Source organism: Natator depressus, chromosome 1 (assembly GCF_965152275.1).
Source record: "Natator depressus isolate rNatDep1 chromosome 1, rNatDep2.hap1, whole genome shotgun sequence".
NCBI classification, from domain to species: Eukaryota; Metazoa; Chordata; order Testudines; family Cheloniidae; genus Natator; species Natator depressus.
In genome coordinates, this window is record NC_134234.1 from 221855457 (window position 1) to 221869303 (window position 13847).

At 43.3% G+C, this 13847-nt stretch overlaps 1 protein-coding gene across 1 annotated transcript in view; it reads left to right on the forward strand.

Annotated features, from left to right (window-relative positions):
• The window catches only part of DUSP16 (dual specificity phosphatase 16), an 88952-nt gene extending 79778 nt beyond the window's left edge, over positions 1 to 9174 (forward strand). The window contains exons 6-7 of the mRNA XM_074936272.1: positions 264 to 387; positions 4881 to 9174. Of these exons, the coding sequence (XP_074792373.1) occupies positions 264 to 387; positions 4881 to 6060 (1304 nt within the window). The 3' untranslated portion in view covers positions 6061 to 9174. The remainder of the gene's footprint in view (positions 1 to 263; positions 388 to 4880) is intronic.
• The last annotated feature ends 4673 nt before the right edge of the window (positions 9175 to 13847 follow it).

Sequence of the window (13847 nt, forward strand, 5' to 3'; positions counted from 1 at the left end):
TATTTAATGCATCGTGAGATGGTAGTTTTTGTAATGCTGTTTGTATATAGTAATATTCTTAATACAAGAACAGATCAACATGGATACATGCAATGAAAGACAACAGATCAGTCATAACACTGATTTCTGCTTGAAGCTTCCATGGGATCGGTAATAAAGAGTGAACTTTAAAGTTCTGTCATTTTCACAGGGAGGCTTTAAATATTTCATCACCCTGTGCCATTGACAGTGACATGTCTTGAATTTTTCTTTTTGTTGTACAGAGAAAGCAAAAGCCTCAAATGGGCGAGTTTTAGTGCACTGTTTAGCAGGGATCTCCCGCTCTGCCACAATTGCAATTGCATACATCATGAAAAGAATGGATATGTCCCTTGATGAAGCCTACAGGTAAGGACAGACTTTTCCTTTTAAATGAGCTTTTGTGCTTGTCAGCTTGAAACTTATTAACATTATTTCGTCCTGTACTCTTTCCCTCTTCATCCAAGAATGCCTGAAGTCACTCTTGCTTTAAATATGGGCTTCCTGCAGACTCAGCCCTGTCGTTTGTAGGAAGTAAAAACCTAACATTGATGTGGACACAGCTGCAAAATGAGGACAGCCACATGCATGGAATGAAGCGACATGCTGCAACTTGTATTAAATTTTAATACAGATGGGGCACTACCCGCCGATCACCCATGCTCTCCTATACCAGGCATTTAATTGGCTCCTGTGTGGGGGTTACAGGGCTCCTTACCGTATAACCCATAACACGGGGTGGCTTTCTTCTGCCGACCTCTTCCACCCCCCGCTCTGAGTCCCAGCCTCCCTACCTCTGACAAGGGGGACAGAGGCTGCAGAAGGCTTGAGACCTCGGCCCGCGAGGGCCCCAAGGTCTGACCCATCAGAAGAGCTCAAGGCCCATCACCAAAATTCCCGGTATTATACTTGTGGGAACCATTAATTTTATTCTCTTAACTGCACTGGAAATGGGCTGCAAGTTGCAACAAATAAACTCCACCTCAGTACCTTGGTTAGGTACTCAGCATATTCCTATTTAACCCACTGTGGCTTGAAGGTGCCACAAAGAAGACAAAAACTCCCTCGTCCTCTGCCAGTTGGCCCTTGAGAGAAAAAAATCCTTCCTGATCCCCTAAACAGGTGATCGCCTAGACTCTGTTTAGTCTATCAGCATCTGTCAGACCGGGTTCCCATCCCTACTTCAAGTGGGTAGGGTGAGCTGCTGAAATGGAGCCAAAAGAGGCTCCACGTGGCCCCTGTGCTGAGCTAAATCCTGAGAGCTGTGGAATGGTGGCCAATCAGCACCTTTCTCACCCATCTGGCCAATGGGTGCCAGAGACCCCAGCGGGAGAAGCTACCTATTGTCCCTTGGTGAGTGACTCCCTCCCTTGCTACTGGGACTGTCCCCTTTTCACCACTGGCCCCATCAAGTTCCCCCACCCATTGATGTGGGTGTGTGGCATTTAGCTCCCAACTGCAGAATATAGTCTTGGCCTCTGCTCAGAGTAGGTAAGGGGTAGAATGTTAAATAATAGTAATAGCTAGGAAGAAATAGAATATGCAGATGAGACCACATATAGGCCACCATCTAGTAGTCTGTGCCAATATAAGCCACAAAGAGAGAGGAGAAAAACCAGAATAGCAAATGTTGTTTATATAGTGTGTGCACTTTTGAAAATGCTAGATTGAATCTAACGATTTACTGGTGGTATTGGATGATGATCACAAATGGCTGTAGTGAATGTCTTCTAGGAATTAAGTAAACTGAAAGATGAATAATTTGTTGCCATTGAAGTCCGTCAACGATCATTCTGAAAATCTTTTGAAGTAACAGTTCTTTGGGCAGCCAAGGGTTTTGTACAAGAATTGAGCTCCGTTTCACACGAGTAGGCAATTTTGAAATCTAGTTTGACTGTGAATGCTTTGGGAAGGTTGAACACAGACTTGTTACCACCATTTTTGTACTTCATTTGACAAACATTTTGTTCTCAATGCCACAGAAAGCCAGCCTGGCTTTCTTTTTGTTTACTTCTGAGGAGGTTGTTATCTGTAACGTGTACTGTAAGCTCCCAAGAACATAATTTTGAACAGCTGCTGCTGAGCTGGTTAGACCCACCTTGCCAATTACTACAGGTGTTGCTGTGATAGGAAGAAGGGTATTTGAAAATCTGCCTGGGATTAACTTCTATTTGAGTGGCAGAATTTCTTCTGGATCTAATCAATATTTCATTAGACGGATAGAAACTCTCGTTTTTAAAGGCTGCTTTTTACAGAATGTGGGAGATTTATCATGCAAGATCTGAACACTGCACCTCCTCAGAACTAGTTAAGAACCTACTAATGCAAGGGAGCTTCCATTAGATATGGTGAAAGTGGCATAAATAAGGGATGCTGATGAACAAACTAGGAATTAGACAGGACACAGACAAAAAATACATGGTTTATGTGCAGTGATTACCTGTTTCACAAGGCAGACTAAGATTTTGTGTTACAATCACTTTAAGCTGGCAACATTAAGAGAAATGAAACTGGAGTTGTATGAATGACAGAAGTCCAACACCTTTTTCTAATGAGATTTCTCATTGGCTCTAAGCACTTGCAGTCAATTGAACTTTTGCAATGAATTCTAGCCTGTCACTGTCAATCAAGTCAAACTTCTGTGCAAAGTTGTGGTAAAGGACTTTTTTTAAAAAAACGCAATTGTTTAGCATTGTTTTGGTGCAAAGCTTTTAAAAACGAAAATCTACAAAGGGCATATTTTATTTTCTGAATTAGTGAAAGGTAGAAGATAAACAACTATAAAATAACTTGTCTGAAACCTTAGCTTTACATTTGTTACCAGTAAAATCCAAGTGAAGGATCAAAGTATTTTCTCTAGTTTATTTTGTACATTTGACAACATGATGGAAAGAAGCTACTGGGTTAATCCAAAAAGGGCAACCAGCAGAGAGGAAAACAATTAGAACAAAGATGGTATGAAATCAATGACTGACTTCCTGAACACGTTAGAATGAATGCTTCAAGTTCCTTGCTCAGGAGATTCTGAGATGGAGAATTGTCTGCAGGATGTCCCTTTCTCCCAGCTGCCAGAGAATAATATGGATGCATGTATAAGGGTGGTAGTGTCAGCTGCCATTTTATGCTTCTTGTCTGATCTTCCCATTCAAATTATTATTATTATTAATTATTATTATTATTTTATTATTATTAATTTGCCTGTTTTCACTAGTCACAGGATTAGCACTGAAAGGGTTAGCATAAACTGTAATCAAAAGGTTCCAAGTCCTCTCCATGACTGGTAGCAGTGACTACTGCAAAACAAAACAAACCAAAGCAATCTCTTGCGTTTTTGTAGTTCTTTATTTGATGGTTCTATAACTTAGTTATATGGATTTTTCTGTTTTAGTCTGACTGGAACAGTTTCTTGTGGATACTTTTTTTGTTTAGCTTTTTTAATGTAGTATAGTTTGAGTGTTTTACTTTTCCACATGTGCATGTTTGTAAGAGAAAATTACTTTCCCCTAGAGTTCACTAGGTCTTGATGGTTTTTGCTCCTGTTTTAATACTCTTCCTCACCCCATTTCCCAGGATATTCCTAGACTTCTAGATATTTGCCTTTCCCTGGTGGGTTTTTATATTTTCTCCCCAAATACATGATCACAGGGAAAGATGCATTTGCTGCCACTTCCACTTATACTGGCTTTTTGTGATTGCACCTGCCATTTTGTTACCTGTGTAATTCCAGGAATGAAAACACACGGGTGGGAGGGGGGGGTTGGACTCCTATGCTGGCACGTACAGTAACAATGGTAACTTTTTAGAGCTTATAAAGAGCAGGTAGTATTCATGGGCTACAATGCAAATCAAACAAGTTGTCAAGATGTTACTGTATGTAACTTCAGAGGAAGTGCTTGCCCAAACTTCAATACTGAACCTCTGTTTACTTTTGGATTCTAATTTAGCAAATGTACTTTCTTAACTTTATATATTTTAAGCTCATCCGGTTCAATACTGGATGCTTAAATTTAAGCATGTACATAAATTCCATTGATTTCAATAGGCTGTAAGGACTTGTTTCAGTGCTTTACTGACCGGGCATGAAGCAAATTTTTACAAAATTGCCAGCCAAGGAACTGGGGGGAATCTTTTTCTGAGAAATTCTGAAATATTGACATAGCCCAACTGTGCTGCATTTTTAGATTTAATTAATCAAATTATATAAAAGTCAATTTAATTTTCAGTTGGAACTGATGCATCATAGAAACCAGTGGTCCTTGTTGCACAAATTAGGCCCAACATATTGCAGATCAGGCTGACCCTGCCTACAAGAAGATAAAAACAGGACAGAGAGAAGATCAGAAAATGCTAATGTTAGCAAGATAAACTAATTTAAAATATTGAGAGAGAGTTAAAGGTGACCTACGAGGGAGAGGGGCGAAAAGAATGAAGAACTCTTTTCTTTAATATATGAAGAAGGTCTGAGAGGCTCTTAAAAAAAATCCAGCAGAACAGGGTATTCAAAACCAGATAATCTGAAGTAAAAACTTGCACAGAATAACTCCAAGCCCCTGTTAGGCTTTCTTTATATATAGTGAGGAAGAAAAAATAAAGGCACCGATTTCCCCCCTCTTCTTTAAGAAGAGTGGTGTAAACTGTAAAAAGGAGAGAGACTATTTTGGGCTTACCTTTGAGTCGTTCAATTCATTGATGTCCCTGCCTTTCCCATGCATCCATTAGTGGTGCTTCTTTGAACCTGAATCCAAATACTTTAACAAGAATCAAGACCCCCCCAAGGACTGTAAGCCTAGTACTCTTAGTGGGAATATTATTCACATTTTAACCAGTAGGGTTTTTAAATAATTCTTGCTTTTCCCCCTTAGATTTGTGAAAGAAAAAAGGGCAACAATTTCTCCCAACTTCAATTTCCTGGGCCAGCTTCTGGATTTTGAGAAGAAGATTAAGAACCAGACTGGGCAGCCTGGACCAATGAGCAAGCTGAAACGTTTGCATTTGGAAAAAAGCAACGAGCATGGACTGGTCCCGGAAAGTGGACAGAGCAGTGGCCTCTCCACTAATCAGCTTGGCCCTAACTCTACCTCCGAGCCTGTGGAGCAGAAGCTGATGGACTCTGGAAGTCTCCCGTACTCGCACTTGCCAGCGTTAGAGGACAGCCCGCTGGTACAGGGCATAAATGGACTCCATGTGTCCTCGGACAAGGTAGAAGATAGCAACAGACTGAAGCGCTCATTTTCTTTGGATATCAAATCAGTATCCTACACAGCAAGCAGCAGCTGCGTGGCTGCGTCGGTGCAGGGTTTTGCAGCATCCGAGGACGCTTTAAAACAGCTGAACGTCTGTAGCATTCTAGACGGCAGCAACAAGCTGTGTCAGTTCTCCCCCGTCCAGGAGGTTTCCGAACAGACGCCAGAGACCAGCCCCGATAAAGAGGCGGCAGATCCCCCTGAGAGGCCGCAGAACGCCTGGCAGCTGGACAGCCAGAGCAAGCGGCCGCACGTGGGGAGAACCAGCAGCGGCAGCACGACTCAGAGGTCGCTGCTGTACCCGCTGCATCGGAGCGGGAGCATGGAAGACAACTACAGAACAAACTTCCTGTTTGGCCTTCCCACCAGTCAGCAACACGTGGGGAAGTCTGCTGCTGGGCTGGGCCTCAAAGGCTGGCACTCTGACATCTTAGCTCCTCAGACATCCACCACGTCCCTTACCAACAGCTGGTATTTTGCGACGGAATCCTCTCGCTTCTACTCCGCTTCCGCAATCTACGGGAGCAGCGCCACTTACTCTGCTTACAGCTGCAGCCAGTTGCCCACGGGCTGTGACCAGGCTGGCGCTGTGCGCAGGAGGCAGAAGCAGGGCGACAGAGGTGACTCAAGGCGCAGCTGGCATGAGGAAAGCTCCTTTGAAAAGCAGTTTAAGCGGAGAAGTTGCCAGATGGAATTTGGGGAGAGCATCATGTCAGAAAACAGATCCCGAGAGGAACTGGGGAAAGTGGGCAGCCAGTCTAGCTTTTCGGGCAGCATGGAAATCATTGAGGTATCTTGAGACATGGCAGACAATTGTGACACTGTAGCTGGCTTATTTTTCCCCGTTTAAAACAATTCCCTGTAAATCTGAAATTTTTTTAAAAACTGGGGCTTCAGTGTGAAGGCAATGAATAGATTTATTTACCAGACATGACAAACTAGTATCTGCACGGGGGAGAGCCGCTGTATTTTTTTTGATGTTTTTCTCCCCCTCTCCCTTAAGATGGAAGGCCAGATGTTTCAGAAGTTTTCCCTGACAGATGAAGCGATTATATGCGACAAATTGCACATCCTTTAAACGAAGCTTTCTTAGTGATAGGCCATCTCCCTGGTTCCACTGACACACATTACTAAAAATCACAAATGAATTCTAGTGCCCCTCTTCAAACCCTTCCCTTCCCCCCCCAATCAACAATGCACCTTAGCCCTGAGACTGAGCCGACTTCTGGAGAGAGATCCTTTTCCTTAAGGACAGAGATTGGTTATGAAACCAAACAAGTGGTGACTGATCACAGCAGGGCTGGGCTAAAAACAAAGCTCAGACAATGTAAATATTGACATAACTATCATTCTCATGGACAGGTTTGAGGTGACTTGCCAGAAAGCTGCTTTAGAGCAAAACCCATACCTCAAAAAATAAAGAAAGCTACAGCTTTCATGGCGACGCACTCTCTGGTAGTCAGCTTGTAAGCAGTGTGAGTAGATGACTGGCCACACAGTGAGATTGATTAAAGCGGTCTACGCACAAGTTTCTCAGTTGGCTTAGAGACCAGTGGTAAAATTTAATCTTCTCAAATGTGCTCAATCCCCAGTTCATTTAAACACAAAACCAGACAGTTTTTTAGTGTGTGATTCTGAAGTTGGCTCTTGAGGTGTGAATCTGTCACCTCTAAACCTGATACTAAAGGAAGAACTGAATGCTGGTAGCATGAACGGTGGATAATATTTAGGGTTATGTGCAAGAGAGAAGTGGCTGGGTGCAAGTAGCACCATCCCTTTGTCTACTGAAAATTAAATAGGTGATAAAGCAGAATTTTTTAAATTTTTTTTTTTTAAAGAAAATGAGTAGGAGCCTTGGATTTGACCCCTCAAGTATAGTAAGAGTGTGAGAATTGCCCCGTCTGTACTTTTCCCTTTCCCTAAAGGGGAAGGCTTAGTCTCTACTTCCAACCTTTTAAAAGAAATAAAAGTAATTGTTTCCATATCCTTGCCCAGATCCTGAGGATTCGCACATCCCTAGGCATGTACACATCCCTTCTTTAATCCTCAAACCTTGTCGGACCCACTAACTTCAGATGAGAAGTGGAGCAGCCTGTTAAGATCAAGCCTCAGTCATCCAAGAGGGACAGAAGGGGTTCCACATTACTGTCCTTCAGGGGCTGGGGGTAGACGATAGCATTTAAAGAAATAAGATTTAAAAAAAAAAATCAAGACCAAGTGCTGGAGATAAAAGAATTTCCCATGACATGTTCTAAGCTAACCTGAGAATCTGGCCATTGCAGTTCTCTCTCTATCCCCACTGTAGGGCTTCTATGTTAATACAACATCGTTTTGCTGATGGCGAGAGTTGTAAATCCTGCCGCTGCTGCTGTTGTTGCTGGCCAGTACCTGTTTCAGAGCCTTAACTACCTATTGGAGATTCCTGCTAGGGAAGATCTTGTCATTTCCTTGCTGCCAGAGGGGACAGGGATAGGGCTCATTCATTTATTGTATTTTTATTTATTCTGAGAGGGAGAGAACCAGCTGCTTTCTCTCTCCAGCCTGTGATTCTTGTGGTACTCTGGCTGCCACTTCATATGCCTTGTTAGAGGATTATGGTATTAAAATAACAAACGATATGCAGGGGTCTAACATCATGCTTCGTCGTTCAGTCCAGCATTGTGACAAAGATCACAATTTGAAAATTCTCCAGATCCCTACAGCGTCCTGCAGTAGGACCCCCTGTTTGTACAGTTTCAGTGCAGGCAGCTGAAAATATAAAATACTTTAAAATGATTTAACTGCTTTTTAAAGCAGTTGGCTGAGGTTTTGTCAGTTAAGATCTGGTAGTCACTGAAGCCCTAGTTCAAGTCAGCAGCTTGTTTTTGTTCTTTAAGAGTAGCTAGTTGGTGACTCAAATCTCAGGTTTTACTATATCGAGAAATGGACAGGATTTTGTCTTTTTTGTTTTATTTGTGGCTAGGATGTGACTTAAATGTCCTATGATGGACTTTTTTAAAACTAGCACTGAGAGAAAGCTACAGAGTTGATTAACTTGATCCTAAAGAGTGCGAGACACACAGACTGCAACTGGAATGGTTGAATCCATAGACTGTGTTTGTTATGTGTGTATGAAATGCAGGAAGGGAGGGTAGTTTCGGCAAGCATGTAGGTTGATACCACATTGTAAAGCATATCAGGTCTTGGCTAATCACTACCCATGCTGCCACTTGTTTTATGTAGCAAGTGAAAGTGACATTGAGCATATAAACACACGTTTGTAATATACAGGATACATGTGATCCATTTATCAGATCTCATGTATACCAGATTTCAGTTACAACCACTTTTTTTAAGTAATAGTTGAAATCAAATATTTCACAAGAAGGGGGTTTGGAAAGTATTTTAAAGACATCCCTGCCAGCAGAAACAAAGCTGAGATCGTCCTGGCTTCTGCTAGGAGACTTTTTTTTTTTTTTTTTTTTTTTTTTTTTTAAAACCCTTTCTTGGCAACTGAAATCTGGTCTCATTGCAACTCCTCATCATTCCAAACATCCTCTAATCAACAGTTAAGTCATGGCTGCAGGATCAGCAGTCTATTGGATTGGGCTGTTGAGCACACCAGCATGGGAGAAAGAAGCCTTGGAGCCTGTCTAGTAGTGGTATCTCCTTATCTCATTTCTGTACTCATATCCTGTACCTGAGAGATGCTAGAAAATGGGTTTAAGAAACTTGGAAAGTGAGACGGAGGCTGGGGGGAGCAGTGTGTAAATGTTTAATCTGAATATAATGTTCTTTGGTGTATGGCAAGCTGTTTAAATGGTTCAAAGATGAGTTTCTCATCTTGATGTGTCATGAGCATTACTTGTATGTTATGATGAAATAAAATCAGAAGTGGTACCTGTTTCTATAGAATGGCTGAGAGACTTTTTGCAGTCAGCTGCAGAGCATGCACCCTACCGGCTTACAATACAACACAGTTCCAAGCAAGCAGGAGGCTGGATCTTCTGTATGCTTTGTCAGCGGCTGCTGCTGGTCATCTACTTATTAATTACAGAATGGGCAGCTTTGCTGAAGTGGAGGCAAACGAATGTTGAACTTTAACTGAGCTTAGTCACACTTAGCAGTCAGTTGTGATTCTACATCTTCAATAATCATTTTGGTGTTTTTGCCTGTTACCACACACCCTCTACCCATTAGAACAGCAACAGCTGTTGTATCCGTGTGTTTAACAATAATTGATGGTTTAAAAGGTTAACACACATGCACAGTGGTACTTCCTTTACAAGGCAATAATCCAGTTCCCCAAGTGGATACGCTGAGGCTTTGAAGAACAGCTGTGCTACTGGTCTTGCTGCAACTGTTTCAAACTGTTTAAATTACCTAGGGGCCGGGGGAGTGCCTCTCATGCTGCCCTTCCCCTAGTTTGTTTAGCATGACTGACAGATGCTGCATGGGCAGGTGTGCGCACACAGTGCCTTCTTGCTGCTGAAGGGGAGTGACACATGCGGGGACCGTGGACATGCCAGCCTGGCCTCACCTTTCAGACTCCGTCGTAGTGCTTTCTTTTCTGGGAAAACGTAGTAAGATTAAACTCTGACAGTACTGAACGGAGGATGTTTCTTTGGCTGAGATGTCAGCCTACCAGCTGGTGAAGGCATTGGTGCTGAAGGTGCTCCTGCACCCCCTGGCTTGAAGCAGTTTCCATCATATCCAGCGTTTTACAGTTTGGTTCAATGGCTCTCAGCACCCCTGGGTGAGCCGTAGCTCAGGAAAGCTTATGCTCAAATAAATTGGTTAGTCTCTAAGGTGCCACAAGTCCTCCTTCTCTTTTTGCAAATACAGACTAACACGGCTGCTACTCTGAAATGGGTCAAGAGTGATACTACTGGAGGCTATAATGACTCCTACAAACCCTTGCATGCCAGCTTATTAAAATCATTCCTAACTATCCACCCAAAATTCAGCAGTCTCCCTTTTTTTAAAAAAAAATAAGTTCCATTTATAATATTAAAAGGGAAAGGGCCAAACGTTTCTGTATTTCCCCTTCCCTAGGGGGTAGTAGCACCATGTAACTCGCAATCTTACTTTGTGCTGGCTTTCTGAAAACAAACTACCAGTGCTAAATAACTGCTTGAATCCAATACAGGGGGAAAAAAAAAATATAGGGCAAGAGCAACGTCTCATCTAAACTGCGTCATGTTCTTAGATGAAGAAAAATGCGCATTTTGAAAACCTCCGTGCAGTGTCTGCCGTCACGTGGCTTCACTCTGCCCCCAGCAAGTCAAGTTCTGATTTAAATAGAACACTTTGCACTTGAGTTCTCCTTGAGAAATAGACCTTAAAAGGAACAAGAGTCTAGTTTCAAAATGAGTCTGCTTATCTTCCAATTGTTCCTCACCCCGACGCCGCTGCATGCCCCACCCAGCCTTTCCATGATTTACCGTACTCCGCTCCCCACACCCACCCTCCTGTGCGCCGTGCTGGTTCCATCAGAGCACTGCAACAAGAGACCCCAAGCCCTCCCTGGCGGAAGGGAAGGAGATGAAATACAGTTGGACTCACCCTAACTTTGTCAGTTGCATCAGCAGCTTGCATGCTGCCACAAGCCAGCTCCAACAACATTCTCAAATCTGCCTCTTACTATTTCAGGGGTCTGGCAGTCTACTGATTAAATACACGATCTTTTCACCTGTGGAACATCTAGGTCTATGCAGCAAAGAAAAACACCAGGCTGTTTAATTGCTGTGTAGATTTCCAGGCTCAGTCTGCAGCCCAAGCTCTAGGACCCTCCGACCTCTCAGGGCCCTGGAGCCCAGGCTCTAATCTGGGCCTGGAAGTCCACACAGCACTGGAATAACCCTGCAGCCCGAGCCCTGGCTGTCTAGTTGCTGTGTAGACATGCCTTTAGCTTCATATAAAGGCCAAGTTCCAGACCTGGGTTGTTCAGTCCAGATTCTAGTGGACAACTTGGTCTACTTCTCCAACCACAACACAAGAGAACTCCATAATGCAGAAAAAGGCAATGTGGTGCTGTTGAGTGTAAGGAACTTAATACCAATAAAGTAAAGCATTTCAACTTTGGTAAGAGAGCAGTAAGTAATATTTCTATACAGACATTTTTCCAGATTGTTCAAGCTTCCCAAAGTGTGTGTGCAGAGCGTTCATCTGTCAAAACTGTAACTTACTGTTAGTAGCGAAGGGCTGTGAAACAGTCTGCTGCTAGTTATGAACACAGCAACCATACAACCTGATTTGATTGGTGCTTGTTCTGTTTAAGAAAAATGATCGAAGGGTGGTGTTTTCAAAAGACTCAGTGTTGGCCTAACTCTATGTCCACCGTCTTCTGTAGGAGCAGAGTTAGACGAAGGCTGAACAGTTCTGAAAATCAGAGTTCTTCCTAGGAGCTCCTGACTCTCTCTCACATTAAAGCTGAGCAAAAGCGCATCTGAATTTTAAATTCAATAGTTGGGTTTTTTAGTCACCATGCTATTCCCTCACCAAACTCCCTTGCATTTGTTTTTAACCTTTAACTTCCTCCTGAGGTAAAAAAATATTCCATTATTGTAGTACTCTGGTGATCACAGTGAACACTCTCCCAGAACACAATTTGTTTTGAAGCCCAAAAGGATTCTGCTCCTAATTATCCTTATTGGACAACTGAGCTCCGGGCAAACTACCCCTCTAGAGTATTTCTTAAAGAAAAGGAGTACTTGTGGCACCTTAGAGACTAACCAATTTATTTGAGCATAAGCTTTCGTGAGCTACAGCTCACTTCGTCGGATGCATACTGTGGAAAATACAGAAGATGTTCTTATACATACAAACCATGAAAAAATGGGTGTTTATCACTACAAAAGGTTTTCTCTCCCCCCACCCCACTCTCCTGTTGGTAACAGCTTATCTAAAGTGATCACTCTCCTTACAATGTGTATGATAATCAAGGTGGGCCATTTCCAGCACAAATCCAGGGTTTAACAAGAACATCTGAGGGGGGGGGAGGAGGGGGGAGGAAAAAACAAGGGGAAATAGGTTACCTTGCATAATGACTTAGCCACTCCCAGTCTCTATTCAAGCCTAAGTTAATTGTATCCAATTTGCAAATGAATTCCAATTCAACAGTCTCTCGCTGGAGACTAATCCACAGAGACCTCCCTACCAACACTACAAAAAGAAGGATTCTAGGTGGACTCCTCCTGAAGGTCGAGTCAGCAGACTGGACTTCTATATAGAGTGCTTCCGCCGACGTGCACGGGCTGAAATTGTGGAAAAGCAGCATCACTTGCCCCACAACCTCAGCCGTGCAGAACACAATGCCATCCACAGCCTCAGAAACAACTCTGACATCATAAATCAAAAAGGCTGACAAAGGAGGTGCTGTTGTCATCATGAATAGGTCGGAATATGAACAAGAGGCTGCTCGGCAGCTCTCCAACACCACTTTCTACAAGCCATTACCTCTGATCCCACTGAGAGTTACCAGAAGAAACTACAGCATTTGCTCAAGAAACTCCCTGAAAAAGCACGAGATCAAATCCGCACACACACACCCCTGGAACCCCGACCTGGGATATTCTATCTACTACCCAAGATCCATAAACCTGGAAATCCTGGGCACCCCATCATCTCAGGCATTGGCACCCTGACAGCAGGATTGTCTGGCTATGTAGACTCCCTCCTCAGGCCCTACGCTACCAGCACTCCCAGCTACCTTCGAGACACCACTGACTTCCTGAGGAAACTACAATCCATCGGTGATCTTCTTGATAACACCATCCTGGCCACTATAGATGTAGAAGCCCTCTACACCAACATTCCACACAAAGATGGACTACAGGCCGTTAGGAACAGTATCCCCGATAATGTCACGGCTAACCTGGTGGCTGAACTTTGTGACTTTGTCCTTACCCATAACTATTTTACATTTGGGGACAATGTATACCTTCAAATCAGCGGCACTGCTATGGGTACCCGCATGGCCCCACAGTATGCCAACATGTTTATGGCTTACTTAAAACAACACTTCCTCAGCTCTCGTCCCCTAACGCCCCTACTCTACTTGCGCTACATTGATGACATATTCATCATCTGGACCCATGGAAAAGAAGCCCTTGAGGAATTCCACCATGATTTCAACAATTTCCATCCCACCATCAACCTCAGCCTGGACCAGTCCACACAAGAGAGCCACTTCCTGGACACTACAGTGCTAATAAATGATGGTCACATAAACACCACCCTATACCGGAAACCTACTGACCACTATTCCTACCTACATGCCTCCAGCTTTCACCCTGACCACACCACACGATCCATTGTCTACAGACAAGCTATGCGATACAACCACATTTGCTCCAACCCCTCAGACAGAGACGCACACAATCTCTATTAAGCATTCTTACAACTACAGTACCCACCTGCGGAAGTGAAGAAACAGATTGATAGAGTCAGAAGAGTTCCCAGAAGTCACCTACTACAGGACAGGCCTAACAAAGAAAATAACAGAACGCCACTAGCCATCACCTTCAGCCCCCAACTAAAACCCCTCCAACGCGTTATTAAGGATCTACAACCTATCCTGAAGGATGACCCAACACTCTCACAAAT